At 39.6% G+C, this 18,047-nt stretch overlaps 2 protein-coding genes across 2 annotated transcripts in view; both read left to right on the top strand.

Annotated features, from left to right (window-relative positions):
- The first annotated feature begins 4,295 nt into the window (after positions 1-4,295).
- Positions 4,296-11,265, top strand: dusp5 (dual specificity phosphatase 5). The gene is made up of 4 exons (XM_084716145.1): positions 4,296-4,792; positions 5,650-5,789; positions 6,959-7,178; positions 10,470-11,265. Exons 1-4 carry the CDS (start codon positions 4,429-4,431, stop codon positions 10,874-10,876), a joined length of 1,131 nt encoding a protein of 376 aa, XP_084572271.1. The 5' UTR covers positions 4,296-4,428; the 3' UTR covers positions 10,877-11,265.
- A 920-nt stretch (positions 11,266-12,185) lies between these two features.
- The window catches only part of smc3 (structural maintenance of chromosomes 3), a 33,618-nt gene continuing 27,756 nt past the window's right edge, over positions 12,186-18,047 (top strand). Inside the window, exons 1-10 of the mRNA XM_084716144.1 lie at positions 12,186-12,371; positions 13,070-13,145; positions 13,902-13,940; positions 14,045-14,112; positions 14,409-14,480; positions 15,882-15,961; positions 16,063-16,141; positions 16,833-16,950; positions 17,437-17,612; positions 17,857-17,937. Of these exons, the coding sequence (XP_084572270.1) occupies positions 12,357-12,371; positions 13,070-13,145; positions 13,902-13,940; positions 14,045-14,112; positions 14,409-14,480; positions 15,882-15,961; positions 16,063-16,141; positions 16,833-16,950; positions 17,437-17,612; positions 17,857-17,937 (804 nt within the window). The 5' untranslated portion in view covers positions 12,186-12,356. The remainder of the gene's footprint in view (positions 12,372-13,069; positions 13,146-13,901; positions 13,941-14,044; positions 14,113-14,408; positions 14,481-15,881; positions 15,962-16,062; positions 16,142-16,832; positions 16,951-17,436; positions 17,613-17,856; positions 17,938-18,047) is intronic.

The raw sequence follows: 18,047 nt of genomic DNA, 5'->3' as shown, positions 1-18,047 counted from the left end.
AAATAGGACAATGTGACCAACAACCCACCAACACACCCAAAATTAACAAATTGTTGTTTTTTGCACTCTGTATTTACTGATTACAGTAAACAAACTGCATGAACTGTTACAGTTTGCATTTTTGAGTTGCTGGTATTCATGTTTTGTAACTGACCTGAACCAAGTTAGCTGTCCCCCCCCTGTTTCCAGTCTTTATGCTAAGCTAAGCTAAATAGCTGCTGGCTGTGGTGTCATATTTGCCTTAATTTACATCAAAGCAGTAGTTCAACATTTTGGGCAAATATGATCATTGGCTTTTTTGCTAAGAATGAGATGAGAAGAAACTACTTGTTGTGTTTGTACAGTAAATATGTAGCTGGAACCAGCAGCTGGTTAGCTTAGTTTAGGGGTAAACAGCAAGCATATTTTTGTCCAAAGGCAGCAAAATTAGTCTACCAGCAGGTATAAAGCTCACTGATTACTATATCTTGTTTGTTTAATTCATACAAAATGACAGTTCTGCATACATTTTGTGGGCAGGACCAGTGTATCCACTGGCTGCCTCACAACTGCTCCAGACCAAGAAACACTGTGACACGAAACATCAAATAAAAAGGCAAATTGTTGTTATCATGCTTTGGTTTTTACTGATTAAATAAAATACAGTTCATTTGAGGGCTTTTGGGGAGCTGGTCGGAGGATTTTATCAACTAGGCCAGAGCCAAGCTAGCTGTCTCCCCCTGTGTTCAGTCTTTATGCTAAGCTAAGCTAACTAGGTGCTGGCTGTAGCATCATTTTACTATTGATTAGTATTAATTTAATATGTCAAAGCATCAGTTCAGCATTTTTGGAACTATGCTTACTGACTTTCTTGCTGAGAATTAGATGAGAAGATTGATACCATTCTTGAGTTGTCTTTGTACAGTAAATATTCAGCTGGAGTCAGCAGCTAGTTGGCTTAGCTTAGCATAAAAACTGAAAACAGGGAAACAGCTGGCCTGGTTTTGTCCAAAGGTCAACTCTGCCTACCAGCATTTACAAAACTCATTAATTACTGTATATCTTCTTTGTTTAATCTGTAAAAGGTTATGTTTATGTCATGGGCAGGACCTGTGTCTCCACTAGATGCCAGACATCTGCTCCCAGCCAGGAAACAGTGTGACACCAAACACCCCATAAAATGGCAAACTGACACTTTCACATTTTTGTTTTTACTGATTAAACAATTGACATTTAAAATGTTAATTTGTGAGCTTTTGAGGTTCTTGTAGGTAGATTTTGTTGCATTAGGCCAGTGCCGAGCTAGCCATCTCCCTCTGTTTCCAGCCTTTCTGCTAAGCTAAGCTAACCAGCTTCTGGCTGCAGCATCATTTATCATACGACCAGGTATTGAGCTTCTCATCTAAAACTCAAAAAGTGAATGAGAGTATTTTCCAAAAATATCAAACTATTGCTTTAAGATTGATAAGACCAGTTAAATGTCCTTTTGGGTTGAGAATCAAGGAAATTACTTCAATAAACACACTTACTCTTGTTCTTTTGAGTCTTCTCCAAGTGTGACATACATACAATATCAGTGGGATATCTGTGGGCTACACCTACATGTTTAAAAACGAACACACAAATGCAAAACAATACCTAAAAACAGTCCTGAGCTCCATGTCAGGATTGATTGCATGTCATGTGAGTGCATGCAGTATGACGTTTAAACCTGTTAATTCATTTGAGGGATTAGGCTTACATGCTGAGGGATACAAGGCAGGTTCACTGGGCTATACATGGGACCAAGCGGAAGCTAGAGGTTGCCTTTGTCAGCTTCTTGTCATCTGGCTACTGAACTCTCCTTGAAATTCTTCACATTACTGAGTACTGCATAGGAGACTATTCTCACGTAGCATTAACAACAAGAAAAAAATCTAGGATTTGATTATTATGGTTAACTAAATCTAAACTAAAGTAGGTGTGAAAAAACATCTTAGGTGAATTTTAAAAATAGATTTAAAAAAACATACACTAACTGAAAAAAATACTGTGTTCTTAGGAAACTAACCAAAATAAAATAAAATTCTACAATGAATGCGTCAGTTTTGGTCTGCTTGGTCAATTTTTTTCAACACAACAAGCATGAGAAAGCACTGGTGTAAATATTTATCGAGGCTGGGATATGATATCTATGTGTGCTGTGCTGTGTTTGTATTGGTAATACCTATTCTAAACCTCTTAAGCTCCTGACAAATATCCCCTATGTATTATAATAAAATAAATAAATAAAATTAACACTGAAACTAATAAAAACTAAACTGAAACTTTAAAACTATAATTTTTAAGCATAAAAAACTAAACTGAAATGAGCAAACCTGAGTTGAAAATGCAAATTAATTAATCTGGTAAAGAAAGCTCAGAAGCAAAAGGCTGTATTTCTTAAGGAAACTTAAGAAGGCAAAATCCCCAGACATGTTCAACAGAAAATATCCTGACTGGAAACATCACAAATTGTAATGGAATATGCATGGGCCAGAACAGGAAAACTCTGTAGCAGATAATCAAAACCATCCAGGACATGCCCATTTTACTGAGCATCAGTGACATCAGGGAGGTGACGCCCACTCTAGCTGTAGCCTGTTCACCCTGCTTCTGTGTGGCAAGAGACACAGAAGTAACCACTGCTGCACCACCAGACTGAAGAGCAGCTTCTTCCCTCAGGCTGTAAGACCTTCTCAGCACTCCACCATGCACAAAACTATGATATATTTGTATATATTTTTTGGTGTGAAGCATAATGGTGACTATAAACAGCATCTCATTATACAACCCTGTGTCGTAAAATGATCAATAAATGGAACCTTATACCTAAATATCTTCCTGAAACGTTCCCCCATAATGTGTGTATTGTACGTGTTTGTTTACGTGCAGTACACAGGCACACATGATAATAATGTAGAAACGTGTTGGTGCAACATGGCAGCGTCCATGGAAGAGGCTCATTAATGTAAAGAAAACACAGTTATTATTATTTAGTGAATATAAACTAAATCAAAATATATTTATGAATATTATATTTCATTTTTTAAACATTCTGCCAATAAATCCTTGTACGGCTTACACACTGGATGTTTAATACTTTTTATTAAAGACGCAATATGTAAGAATTGGCCACCTGTTGAATTCAAACTCCATACAAATAGGGGGCAGCATATTACTTCTACCTCTAACTGTAGCTGTTATTAGCTAGCTAGCCATGCAACTAGTAGTTCAGAGCACCATGTGATTTATACCGTTTGGACAGGAGCTTTGGACTGCCAAGATGAGGAGGTTTTCAGGCCCAGGACTATGACTGTCTGGACAGTCACATATGCAAACTGCAACCTGACTGATAGGCAGAGACATGCAGTAATTATTAAAGTAATCAGTAACTCTCATTCCCTATAGCAAAGATTCACAGTTTTTTCTGAGCCAAAGAGCTTCAAGATAGAAAATAAACCAGGGACTCCTCATATATGTCCTTTGAAAAAAACTGACCTAGCATATTTTTTTTACTCTCCTTAGTTATGTGACAGAACAACACAATGGAAATGTAATAGAAAGCTTAGACAAAAATTAAGAAATATTTGCACCATGTAAACACAGAATACCCATAAGACACGCACAGAGTGCAATTCACTCTGTGCATACACAAAATAAAATACAGATTCAGATTATTTTAAATAATATACAATAAAGATATAAAATATATTAAAAATCATTACATTAGCCAAATTAAAAAAAACATTAAAAGAACAATAGATTTAATATTATTTGTTGATCAACAAAGCGTTTGTTAAAAGAATATATTGATAAATAAATAAATAAATAAATAAATGATGAACGATCATAAAATTAATTGATCTGAAAATTTAATTTTTCCCCAGACCCTTATTTGAGAATCATTGTCCTACAGAAATCTGTAGCCTAATTCTGCCTGAAGCATGTTTGATAACGTACTTCCAAAACATGTCATCCTTTTTTCATTCACGTAGATTTCCGTCCTTAATCATCAGTCATTCTTCTCAAAAAGACTCTCGGATTTTATGTCCTCGAAGTGGGACATGGAAATGAGAGGACGGGACAGCGCTGCTTCAGAACACACAGTGAGTAATAGTTGAATCAAGCGCACACACACTTTGCAGTAGTGGGGTTTTTATTTACCAGCACCGGGGGCGGAGTCACAGTCCAGTCATAGATGCGGGCGGGCTTTTTGCTGCGATCGCACCTCGTCGGTGTCCATATATGGTTCCTGACGTCACTCGCCGGAGGTTCCATTCACATAAAACTGATCGGCCGGAATCCCCTTGGAGGACATGTAGGCACAGACTCAGGACGGGACTCCTCGCTTGCCCGTATCCGCCGATCAGGAGTTAATCCAGTTCATTCTTTAGGCAATAATAACAACAAACTCCTCCAGTCGTCAAGATGAAAGTGTCCAGCATAGACTGCCGGCGTCTGAGGAAAATCATCAGGAAGGAGTGCGGGAGCTGCCTTATTGTGGATTGCCGACCTTATTTCTCATTCACGAACTCTAACATCAGAGGCTCCGTCAATGTCAATCTCAACTCTGTGGTGGTCCGGAGGTCTAGAGGAGGGCCGGTGCCTTTGCAGTTTGTCATACCGGACGAGAGAGCCCTGTTTCGGCTCCGGGAGGGGAGCATATCGGCCATCATCGCTTTGGATGACCGGACGTCCCACTGGCAGAAACTGAAAAAGGACAGTGTAGCACAAATAGTAATAAACACCCTGTCACATCTAACGAGCGGGGCAAACATCTGTTTCCTGAAAGGTGAGAGCTTTGGAAAATCTAAATGTTTTAATCCAGAAATTAGACAAAAGTTCATCACTTTGAGTGGTTGTTGTTTCTTAAAACGGACTAAGCCCACTTTAGAAACAAATTGCGAAAAAGACAACATTTTAAAACTTTTAAAATATACATATGAGTGCCTTTTAATCAAACATTCCTATTGTTGAATTCAACTTAAATTAGTGTGTAGTTTCTGTCCTAAAAATTTAAAATACGGGCTACTCCTGTAGTTGTCCACTATATTAATGTTAATTTATAGGGTGTAAATAAAATTCTCCTGGTCTGTCTCTACTTTAAGGACTGATTCATATGTTTTTATACACCTACCCTACTTTTACTAATAATCCAGACACCGTTAAGGCCAAGTAATCTTTCTCTTATTATACTTCTCGCCTGTGCTGAGAACATTTTTCTCTCACTTCTTCTTGGAGAGATAAATGTCCTGCGTGCGTCAACGGAGCGGATGAGTCAGTGCGCGAGAAACGCAGGCAAATTGGTGGTGCAGTGTCTTTCATTTAAGAAAAAGAAAATCAAATGTCCCCCGAGACATTTCTTTTAGCTAAATAAATCCGCTTCTTGTGTATTGAAACATTTCCGTCTGTCTGTCACGTCTGCGTCCTCAGGATGTTGCCCCCTAAAAGGATTACCGGTCCTTCAACTGCGGGCTCCTGTAATTAATTACGCGCTTATAATCAGGTTATAAACGTTATAATCCGGCGTTAAGACTGTTTCATAAACGCTGCTATTTCACAATATGTGTATTTGTGTGCGTAGAGTTATTCTAAGCGTATTTATCGCAGTGTGTGTTCATTGTAAGGTTTTTCCTCCTACTCTCTCAGGAGGATACGAGAACTTCCACTCTCAATACCCTGAACTTTGCACTGAGGTGAAAACCATCGACCAGAGCGGAACTGAAACCGAGAAAAGAGTCAGCAGCCACAGTGAGAAGCTCTCTCACCACAAACCAGATTACGATCAGGTATGGAAACACCCTTTACCCTCCCACACACACACTGCCACCTTTGTTGTTTTATTTTTAACCTCATCCAAAAACAGTGCCAAAAAGAAAAACACAAATCCACACCCTGCTGACATGAGAGAGATTTATATTTGGCATCAAAACATTTTCTCAACATACACATGATGTTTTGTGACCTTCACTGCTCCCCGGACATCTCATGTGTGGCTCACAAAAGACACCTCACAGAGAAAATCGCTCTTTCATCTCTGACCTTTCTTCTGTCTCCCCCATTGCCCAGATAAAAAAATATGTGGCAGCTTCATATCTGAAAAAAAGTAACGCTCTAATGTGTCTGTAGTTGACATAATGTGAGTTTATTGTACTTAAAGGGACAGTTCACCCAAAAATCAAAAAGGCATATATCGGCATAGAGATGTCTGTATTCTCCCCAGTATAATGGGACTGAATAGCACATGTCATGTATTGCTCCAACCCCCAAAAATTGAACAATTCAAAACCAGTGTCTCCTCCTAAAAATCATGACCTGGTTACTCAAGATAAATTTACAGACATCGTGTATGAGCAGTTTCTTTCTATTAGAAAAGAAGTAGTACTGGTAGATTCTACTGCAGAAAGAAAATAATTCCTACAAAAATCTGCTCACAACAAAGTCTGTGGATTATCTTGAGTAACTGGGTCATGATTTTGGGAAAGAGACTGGTTCATATTTTTTTTAATGTATTTTTTTGTGCTTGGAGCAACACAGGACTTGTGCTGTTTTGTCCCACGATATTGGAGAGAAGGCAAACATGTCGATGACCGATATCTCTTAAAATAGGCTACTAGGAAAATGTGTATTTTTGATTTTAGGGTGAACTGTCCCTTTAAAGGTTTATGTAACAGGGAAAATCCATTCCTCCAGCTGCATGCGTGCATCCGTGTGCATTTTGTCTGCAGATGAACGTAATGTTCTGCTCTGCAGTGTACCCGGCTGGCAGGTGCTTGGATGTTGTGACTTGGATTATGGGTGTGTTAAAACAGATGCATCAATGTCTGGTGGGGGGTTCAGTGTTTTGTCTTGTCAGGCTGCCGTGAAAACACACACTGTACTGTTGTGTATTCCAGTCCTGATCGACATGAGCTCAACCTCTCTTTTGTTTCTCCCCCTCCTCCCCTCTCGCTCTCAGGGTAAACCTGTAGAGATCCTGCCTTTCCTCTACCTCGGTAGTGCCTACCACGCCTCCAGACAGGACTATCTCAGCGACCTTCACATCACGGCCTTGCTCAACGTGTCGCGCAGGGACCTGCAGCCGGCCAAGGGCCACTACGACTACAAGTGGATCCCAGTGGAGGACAGCCACATGGCCGACATCAGCTCCCACTTCCAGGAGGCCATAGAGTTTATTGGTGAGTTGAAGTGGCCCTTTATTCACTATATTCTGTTTGGCAGAGAGTTGACATCATTATCTCTATCTGTATCAACAAAATTATCTGTCTCTGTATCTGTATTTGGATAAAAGGCCGGAAGTTCATGGCTTATACAAGAATGTTAAACTGGGCAAATATTGTATTTTCTCAACAAATATTCATTGACAATACAATTTTTGTGCCTTCAAAACATCAACTTCATTTAACATTGGAACATAATGAAGGCCGAAGCTATTTGCACCCGGGGTGTAAATAGCCAATGTCACTATTTACACCTGTGTGGCAGAGACAAACCACAATATTTTCCGAAGCCTAATGAAGTAGTATTATTTCCTAACCCTAATCTGGTAGTTTTATTTTTTAAACCTTACCAAGTCAAAAACTTAAGCAAGTACTTTTGTTGCCTAAACTGAAAACTGAAATTGATAATAAAAATAATAAAATTTACAAGTCAACCAAGTGTTAAAAAGATCAGTCAACAAAGTAAACTAACATCCAGGTCACCAGGGTGCAAATAGCCACTCTGTATAATTAAATAATTGTGAAATATATTTCCACATCCTCAATCTGTACTTTTCACCTCTCTCACCAAATAATAACAAGCAACTTTGGATAGAAGAAATATCTTTCCACTGCATTATTTGTGGTTTCCCGAATAACATATTTGGATGCATCCCTACTGGAAAGTGGAGGGTTCTGATTAGGGTTAGTTGATAGAGATCAGTCACCCGGGAGGTAAATAAATACACCACCACCAAGATAGGGAGCCTTTTCCTGGAAAACAGCCTCAGCTTCTGTGTATTTATAGTGCAACACCACCCTGAGGAGTCTTAAAAAACTACCCAAGCTGAGTTAGAGCCACCTATACAAAGGAGTGTTTATTTTTGCGTCTTCAAATAAGCCCCCCCCCCCTCCGCCTTTGTCGCTGCCTCTCACCTGCTACCATTCACAAATATAGAGTGCTATAAGAAACCGGGCTGTAATCAGTTTAACTTGATCGCCTGCCTCCAATCCCCTACCAACATATCCAGCCAGGCCGCTTTCATTCAGGATTTGCTCACTTCCCCCTGTCCCCTTCCGACCTCCCTCCCTCCCTCCCGTCTTAGCTTGAAAAAAGACGCTCCCATGCCGTCATTGCCTCCCAGGCCTAATCTCAGTGGCTTACTCTGCCCGGGTGTGGCCAGTCAGTGTGACAACTGGGTGAGCTGTTCGTGTTCAGTAATGGCCGGGTGGAGGAGGATAGGGGGGGGCTGACTGACACACACACACACACACACCCACTCAAACGCAGTTGTTTTAAACTGGTTGGGTGGAAGATAAAAGCAGGCTGACTGACACACAGTTGCTGGCTGCTCACAGGTGGGAATCATTGATGGACCTGAGGGCAGCAGGTAGGCTAATGTGTTACAGAGGAAGAGAGAGTGTGTGGGAGAGGAGAGACATGCCGGATAATAGCAGCAGCAGCAAAAGATGTACACAATGTGCTGGTGGCTATTTATAGCGAGGCAAAACCAAGGACAAAGCTCACCCACAAGCAGCTTGGCTGACCGGTATTGGGTGGCTGCTATTGTTGGTATTGTGCATTGTTTGGGGATGCAGCCTACATTTAGGGTCTCTTTGTGTAAGCCCATCTATTATTACATAAAGCTGAAAATTGTTCCAGGGGAGAAGGTTTAGCCTACATCCAAAAAGGGGCCTCCAAAATTAATCAGCCACGCCAAGTGATTAGAAATGTGGTGTACTTAAATCCTCGCCGGACTGCAGCCAGAACGAAAATCAAACACCAATCAGAAACCCGTCTGACCCGATGGCTGGTGCACGGTCAGTGAAGAGATAATAAACATTATTGACCTCCTGGATGAAAGCAGCTGCCGAAGCGAGTCATGACATCTCCAGCCAATGAGGGTCATTAAAACACCCACTCCTTTTTTTCGCCCCTCTTCCCTCTTTTGTTGCGCCCTCCACTCCAGATGGGAAGTTTATGATTCATTCATGCGGTTTATCGAGTATCAGAGCTGTCAGAAATCGTTGCCGTTCTCCCTGCAGTGGCTCCCTGGGGCAGACAGAAGTGGCCCTCGATGTTCCTGTTTAATAGGAGGGAGGCACACGTGTAGGTGGAACTAAGCGTCTGGAGGCAGATCAAACTTTAACGACACAGACAGAAATGGAGACATGTAGGTGTTCGCAGTAGTTCTAAGAATTAGCAGAAATCTTGAAATGTGTCACGAGCGACACTTATACAGATGACAGACAGTAGGCTTTTTTATGTGGGCATTAGAACATACAGAACAGATTGGTGTGTAGGAGTGCTGTAACTCTAAATTAGAACACACATCTCCATGCCACACTGAACTCTGCAGCAGCGCCTCCACAGCAGTGTAGGAGAAAGAAAGTCTCATGTACAGCTGTGACTCAGACAAGCCTCACAAGTGTGTCTGTGCACACAAGTGAAACTGGTATAGGATGTGTGTACATTTCTCCCTGAAAATGAGACGAGGAGACAAGCCTGTTTGTAATATACTGCTGCTGTGTGTGTTAGAGTGAAACTAGATGTGCAGAAAAGTGTGTGCATTAATAAATGAGTGGGAGTAGGAGTAGGCAATCATTACACAGTTAAAATGTGATTTTTCGTGTTATTATTCACTTTTTAAAACTCCCTGTTGATTCACTGTAACCTCCCTACCCTGTAACTTGACTTTAAAAAAATATCAATTACAGCCACCCACAAACAAATACAAAACTCAGCCTAAATTATTTTTGGTAATTAAAGGCACTACAAAGAACTTTAATATTTTATTGATTTTGGAGCCCCCTGTGGAGAAAAGTGGTAGTGTTTCCATTGTAATAACCACAAAATATAATAGCAAAAATAAAAATGACCATATTAAAAAATCTACTTCTTCTTTTTATAAGTGGCTAATGTGCTACACACTGTAACTTTGCCAGGGTAAATGTAAACACAGACTTGTTTCATCTGATTTCAAGGAGAATCAGACCCGGTGGCAGGCATAAAGAATAACCATACAGAAATAGCCAGTCTTCTCACTGACGGTTTGGTGGTACGGGTATTTGTTTATGTAGGTCATATAGAGAAATCAGAATTAAATAGAGACTGTTTCATAACCAATTAACCAATTAACCGATTAAAAAGTCCTTGTAGTAGCTTTAATGTTTGATTTTGTGCAACAGTTTTACCGAATAAAAATTCTGCACCTATCTCAGCACAGATCATTAATGTTGCTTGTCCTCTTATTCTTCTTCTCCTTCCAGATCACGTGAAGCAATCAGGGGGAAAGGTCCTGGTCCACTGCGAAGCGGGCATCTCACGCTCACCCACCATCTGCATGGCCTACATCATGAGGACGCAGCAGCTGCGGCTGGACGCAGCCTTTGACATCATCAAGCAGCGCCGGGCAGTCATTTCCCCCAATTTCAGTTTCATGGGTCAGCTGCTGCAGTTTGAGTCAGAGGTCCTCTCCACGGCCCCGGCTCACGCCGCCACACCCGAACCAGCCACACCCTGCGCCCCAGAGTCCGCCTCCTTTTTTGCCAACGACTTTGCCACCACCTTCAACACCAAAAACTTTGAGCCATCTGTGTTCACCCTCCCTACCTCTTGCCTGCAGGCCCCGGTCCACCACCAGTTCAAACTGAGCCCAATAACTGCACTGCCTTAAAATGAACTGTGACTGCTTGTAGTCTTACTTGAAAAAATAAAAATAAAAAACTGTTGTCTGTGTGCCTGGTGTTGAAACCAGCAGCGCAGAGAGACTGGGGATCAGCAATGGAAACAGAGAAGAGATTTCAGTTCATTGGCCTATGAAATCCATGGGTTACAGATATCTACGCCGTTTTCCTGTCCTCTGAATTGCAGCGATGAAACATCACAGCACAGTAATAAACTGCAATATAATGCCTTAGGTTGATATTGTGATTTATTTGCCTATTCACAAATACAGTCAGGCATTTGAACCTAATTTATTTGAAAATTACAGTCTGTCTGATTTTTTTCAATAATGTGGATGTTAATGTGTGTTTAATAAATGTTTTCACCACAAAAATAAAAGCTGTTGTCATGCAATCATTGTGTTTGTAGTGGTAGTTGATGGGTGTGCAACTGGGATGAGTCAATTGCAAAGTGGACTTTAACCTGTGACTAAAAACTGTGACACACTCATGTGAAAGGCTGTCAGACTAAAGTCATTTAGGGGACTTTTCAGTCTTCTAGTGAATGATAAGCACATGTTACTGCAGGTCTGTGCAGCAAACAGCAAGATAGAAGAAAAATGAATACTTTTAAGACCTTGCGTTTAAAGTATATATTCTGACAGGACACACATTAATACAACAGGAGGGGCAACAGTGACACCTGCAGTGACTTAGTTGGCCTCTACCAGTAGATTTAGACTAGCAGCACTCCTTTCATTTATAGTACATTATAGTATATAGTACTATGAAATATGAATGTACATTACTACTACATTATGCATAGTTTTTCATTCTTGGTCAAAATATTTGCGAAACCCAGTGCTATCTAAACTATAAATGCAAACTGTTGCATTCATAGATTAGAAATTCCCATTAGAAAACAGAGTGACGTCATGCTAACTAAATATATAGATATAGTAAAGTTGCTGTTTTTTTTTAAATCAAAGAATATAAACCATTGTCGACTGACAAGTCAGGCTTTCACATAAATTCAGTTGGCACAGTGCTCTTTTCTGTCTTTGGCGCCTAGAAGGCAGACAGTCAGACTGTACCAACTGTTCCATAGGGGGATAAATAATTGGAAAACGTGTCACAATTGTTGTTTACGTACAAACACCTAGTGGCGAAAGATTAACCTTACTGTAATAATCTATGCGATATTTATCCATGTCAAGTTATATCTATTTAATTTCACTAGTGCACATGATTTAGTATTTGTTTAATGTTACTACCCTGTTTTCACATAATGGTATGCTCCATTTTATCCCGCCCCCGCCGCCATTTTCCATGTTATTCTCTTTTGGCACACAGTGTTTCACCGATTTTTGGATGCATTAATTTGTAATATTTAGTAAAGTTTGGGTTACTGAATTCCCGGCTTCTCCCTTTTAGTGGAGGAGGAGAGCTCATCTCCAAATTCAGCCAAGGAAACGCCCTGCTTAGGCAGCCATGTACATCAAACAGGTAAGCTAACGACACAAGACTAGTGCATGTTGCCGACTATCAGCGGCATTAATAAGGCTACCTGAATGCTGTTCGGCTGAATGGTTGTGCCCGGAATACCGAGGTTATAGATACTGTGTACCGTTAATTTGATTGCAGGGCTAAGCAAATTCGCACCAAATACAGTTAAAAGTAAATAACTATCTTGCTAATGCTAGCTAGGGCTACCTAGATTTATCTTGAATCGGATTGCCCGCCCCCCTTTCATGATGCTAAGCTAACGCTACAAGGCTAACGTTAGGTTAGCGGGGTTGTTGCCTTTATATTAATGTTCCACTGTAGCCCGTCGCAGTCTGCCTAATCTCATGTAAACAATCGTCCTAATACTATTGTGGTTGACTTATTTGTGGTTTATGTTGTTGGCAAGCATGCAAACCCTTAAACGTCCTGAATGAAAACTAGACCATACAGTAGCCGACAGTCAAGGCCCTGATGGAAATCGTGCATCGCTTGTAATATATTTGATGCAGCACACAAGTTGAACAGCTTGTCCATTAGATGAGAGGACAGAAGCAGTAATGTAACAGTATTAAGGAAAAGTTCTTGGCTTGCTACCTGCGTTCCTTCACATAACCTTGTCCAGCTACACTGTGTGTGTATTTTGTTAAATAGGATGATGTTTAATGCGTGCTTACGGTGGTCTCTGTGCTCTTGTATAGGTCATCATCCAGGGGTTCCGAAGTTACAGGGACCAAACTGTGGTGGACCCCTTTAGTCCGAAGCACAATGTCATCGGTGAGTTTTGTGCACACCTCAGCTTTGATGATGATGATGGTGATGATACAGATTTAATTTATTTGTTCACATACATACTAAATATACAAGTTGATATATACATAAACAGATAATATGTGATGGAGAGGTGCTAAAACCCCTCAGACCTGGTGGCCCACCAGATTTTTCTAGTGGAAAAAATAATACATACATTATTATTTTACATAACCTGAGCATGGTCAACAGAGTGACAAGTGACAGTTTGTGGAGAAAGCGAACTTGGGATCCTAGTTCTATTTTGCATGTAGAACGAAACTTTTGAAAAGGTGTCTGCTTTTAGCCATTTATACAGTATAAACCTAATTCCATTACCTAAATCAATTAGAAAGAAGAAAATGTATCAAAGGAATGGGCGAATAAGGGAAAAGAAAACTAAAAAGAAAAGATCAAGGATAAGATTGCACACAATAGCAGACATCCATATATACAAATACACAAGGTTAATTTTATATAATTAGGATGACTGGAAGTCAGTGTACAAAGATAATTCATTGTGCTTTCTAAAATTGTACTTGTGCTAGGTGTAAAAATTATATTACAACTTTTAACTCATGCATTGTATTAACTGTATGTTTCAATAATATGTGGATATAAGTGGATGGAATTTGAATTGTCACCTTGCATTTAAGTTGCCTGTACAATATTAGTTTGCCAAATAATTATCTCATGTGGGTGTCTTTGAACACATGTCCTCATTCTGTCTTTTTTCTGTTACAGTCGGAAGAAATGGGTCAGGAAAAAGTAACTTTTTCTATGGTATGTGCGTCTCAGATAATTTTAACATACAGCAGTCAAACAGATTTCCCTTGTGTGTTTTTTATTTTCTTCTCTAAAACTGTGGCTCCTCTCTGTTTTCTTAGCCATCCAGTTTGTGCTCAGTGATGAGTTCAGTCACTTGCGACCTGAACAGCGCCTGGCCCTGCTCCATGTAAGTACAGGCAAATGTCAGAAAATGCAGGTCCCATCTAGTGTTTTGAAAATGAAATACCACTCTGACACAGTGGTTGTGTAAAAATGTCTTATGAGACATGCTTACGCTGTCAGAAGCTTGTGTAACTTTCTAATAATGAGTGGATTACAAAATTCTTTATAGGATTAGTTGCATTTCTCGTAAAATACCACGTAGGTGTTTATATGAGATTGAAGCACACTGTGAAACATTAATAATACATGTAAACATTTAGTTATTATATAAAATGTGTATTTCTTCTCTTGTCACTGTAGGAGGGAACTGGTCCTCGTGTCATTTCGGCTTTTGTGGAGATTATATTTGACAACTCTGACAACCGACTGCCGGTAGGAATGGCAAACACTTCATATTGATCCTGTTACTGTAGCTGCAGACACATTTATTGATTCTTTTCAACTTTCAGTAAGCCCCTCAAATAATTAATTTTCTTCACCATGTGTATGTGATAAATACTTGTGGTTGTTTTGATTGTTGAGGCTACTTTAAACTAAAGTTAGAGGTGTACTGGTATATTGGTGTGCCATCTGGATGAGCCAGTGTAAGCCTCAATGTGCATGTTGTTGTATGTGCCATTTAACTTTATCCCTCTGTGCTGCCAGCAGCAATGGTTGGAGGCATTGTGTTTTCAGGTTGTCCATCTGTACTTCCATACGTTCCATTCTTGTGAACACTTTCATGAACGCCTTGGGGGAATTTCTTCAAATTTGGTACAAATATCCAGTAAGACCCAAGGATGAACTGATTAGATTTTGGTGGTCAAAGGTCACTGTGTCCTCAAGTTTGTCCCATTCTCATGCACATGATGTCTCAGTAACACCTGGAGCAAATTTCCTCATGTTTGGCACGAATATCCAGTTGGACTCAAAGATGATCTAATTATATTTTGGTGGTCAAGGTTACTTTGACCTTACAAAATGTATTTTTGGCCATAACGTAAGAATTTGTGCCCTAATAATGACAAAGTTTCATGAAACAGGATAAAATGATGAGGAGATGACATTTTATATCATAATGTTCAGCTCTCTGTCAGCCTTCTGTATTCCTGCATGTTTCTCACTTGAACATTCTCTAGAGTCACATGTTAATATATGTGTGATAACTTCCATTTCACACAAAAAAAAATACACTTAGTAACCTTTGTTGAATTCCTTCATTGTCTTCATTACATACGTTATGAGTCTGGACAGAATGAATGTAAACAGCAACTTGACTATCTGGTGGAGGCATACAACTGTGAGGCGGTAATTCTAGGTTACTGCTGAGATTTAACTGATAGAGGAATTGGCACTGTTTTTAAATTGGCATAAAAATATATAACACTTCCAAATTAGTCACAGAAGAAACTTTTAATATAGGCAACTTAAAAAATTTTTCACCTGCATTTGTACCTAGACTCTTAAAAATGTACACAGCCTTTTTAAACATTCACTGTGGTACATTATCATTATGTTATGTTGTTCAGTTCATATCGAACTGTCTCCCTAAATTAACAATGACTGCTTTGACTACTGAATATAGTCACACTGCCTCCAGTACACACGGTGCTTATTATTTTGATGATCACAGCCCAATGTTCGCAGCACCCTAGCAATCCAAAGATTGACGATTGCTTTTAACTGGATGTGAAACGGTAATCATGCAGCCTGGTAATACTGTGACATAACCAGCCAATTCTGCTGCTGTTTGTGATTCTCTTCTTGACCAGTGATGAATTTCTCTCCCTCCAGATCGACAAAGAAGAAGTCTCCCTTCGCCGTGTCATTGGCGCAAAGAAGGACCAGTACTTCCTAGACAAGAAGATGGTGACGTAAGTATTGCTGTGCTGTGTCGACTGCCCATGTAATCACAGGAAATAACAACTCTGAATCCATGTAATCACTTCTTTGATGGTGTCTGTGATTGTTGCAGTAAGAATGATGTCATGAATCTTCTCGAGAGTGCCGGCTTCTCCCGCAGTAACCCCTACTACATTGTCAAGCAGGGAAAGGTGAGAAAGGAGTGGATGTCATGCTTATTTAACACATAATAGCTTGTTTTTAAGTGTTGTGTAAAGCATTGTATGTATTTTTAGCAAGACTGTAAAAATAATGTCTGGGCTATATCAATAAAATTTCACTTGACACTAATCCTTAAATCAGCTCGTGCTTTAATATGACAGGCCAAAACATCCATAGTCACAATTTGCTTTGGGGGTGTTACAATCAGGTAATTAATTTGTAAAATCAGAACCAGGGCTGCCATTAGCAATTATTTTCAGCTATGCTTAATCTGTCGATTATTATCATTATTATTATTTTTGATTAGTTGTTTGGTCCATAAAACAGAACATGGTGAAAAGTGTTGATCAGTGTTGTCCAAAGCCCATGATGATATCTTGTTTTGCCCACAACCCAAAAGATTTTCAGTTTACAGCCATGAAGTGATAAAGAAACCAGAAAATATCCACATTTAAGAAGCTGGAATCCGAGAGATTTGACTTTTTTCCTGAAAAATTACTGAAATAGATTAATCGATTTTCAAAATAGTTTTGTGATTAATTTAATGATCTATTAACTGTTGCAGCTCTGATCAGAACTTGATATCTGTATCTGAAATATGATGTTCAGGCAGGGAGAACCTAACATCACATTCCACAGCACGGTATCCAATCTCACACGGTATTTCTATGTTTGGTGCAGATCAACCAAATGGCCACAGCACCCGACTCCCAACGTCTGAAGCTGCTGAGAGAGGTGGCAGGCACCCGAGTGTATGATGAGCGCAAAGAGGAGAGTATTTCTCTCATGAAGGAGACAGGTAAAAACTTCTTAACATCATTGTTTAACAGACTGCAATCATTTTTTTTCTGTTATTGTTATGCTTTTTTAAAGTTTAAGTGATCCTTTCACAAAATGATGTTTTGTCTGCTCAGGTTTGGATTAAAGTAGAATGTTTTTGAAAAGGTTTCTCAATGTTCATCAGTTTGTATGCAGAAAGTTTCATAAGCCCAAAGTATCATGTGCAGGGTGAACAGTGCACACTGCACACAGACAAAAAGCCTGTAGCTGTTCATTTAAAAAATAAAATTGTAAATTTGTTTTTATCTCGTAGCAGCAATAAGCATTAATTGTAACATATTAATTTAAATTATTATGCAATGTAACATAACCAATAATCCCCCTCCTACACACAGCATTCACAATTAAATTGTCACTTGTTAAACATGCCAGTGCCAGAAAACAAAGTATCCAATTAGTAATGATTTACATTTATTAAATACAAAACAACCTGATGTGTTTTCAGAGGGGAAGCGAGAGAAGATTAATGAGCTGTTGAAATACATCGAGGAGCGTCTGCACACCCTGGAGGACGAGAAGGAGGAGCTGGCTCAGTACCAGAAGTGGGACAAGATGAGGAGAGCCCTGGAGTACACCATCTACAACCAGGAGCTGAATGAAACCCGTGCCAAACTGGATGAGGTACCAAACTCGAGAAAGAAAAATGATGGACTAAATTGATACAAACATGCTGAGAATTTGTGATTAGTGTTTTGGTGCCATGGTAGGAAATTGTCACTGCCTATCATTCAGAATATTAAATATAAACAATATGATACAGAATATTAATCTTAGAAAAATGATGTATCTTATTTTAAATACAAATGACAGCAAGAATTGACATCCAGCTTCAATGCCAGTCTTCTGTTGTTGTTGTTTTTTCTAGCTGTCCTCAAAGAGAGAGACCTGTGGAGACAAATCCAGACAGCTGCGTGATGCTCAGCAAGATGCCCGAGACAAAGTAGAGGTAAAGAGTTCTGCCTTACAGGAGAAATACAAATAACTGGGCCTGGTAATGAGTGAAAATAAACATTGTAATGATCATCACAGCATAAACTCAAAGAGGATGTTTAGTGC

This window comes from Lutjanus erythropterus, chromosome 3 (genome assembly GCF_056507025.1).
Source record: "Lutjanus erythropterus isolate fLutEry1 chromosome 3, fLutEry1.hap2, whole genome shotgun sequence".
NCBI lineage: Eukaryota > Metazoa > Chordata > Actinopteri > Lutjaniformes > Lutjanidae > Lutjanus > Lutjanus erythropterus.
The sequence above is the reverse complement of the archived record's forward strand: the minus strand, read 5'-3'. Positions and strand labels throughout refer to the sequence as shown.

Bases quoted from the DNA above. Each gene is read 5' to 3' on its own strand.
- dusp5 (XM_084716145.1), top strand. From the start codon at position 4,429: ATGAAAGTGTCCAGCATAGACTGCCGGCGTCTGAGGAAAATCATCAGG. The intron at 5,790-6,958 runs GTATGGAAACAC...TCTCGCTCTCAG, and splicing joins ACAAACCAGATTACGATCAG to GGTAAACCTGTAGAGATCCT. The intron at 7,179-10,469 runs GTGAGTTGAAGT...TTCTCCTTCCAG, and splicing joins GGAGGCCATAGAGTTTATTG to ATCACGTGAAGCAATCAGGG.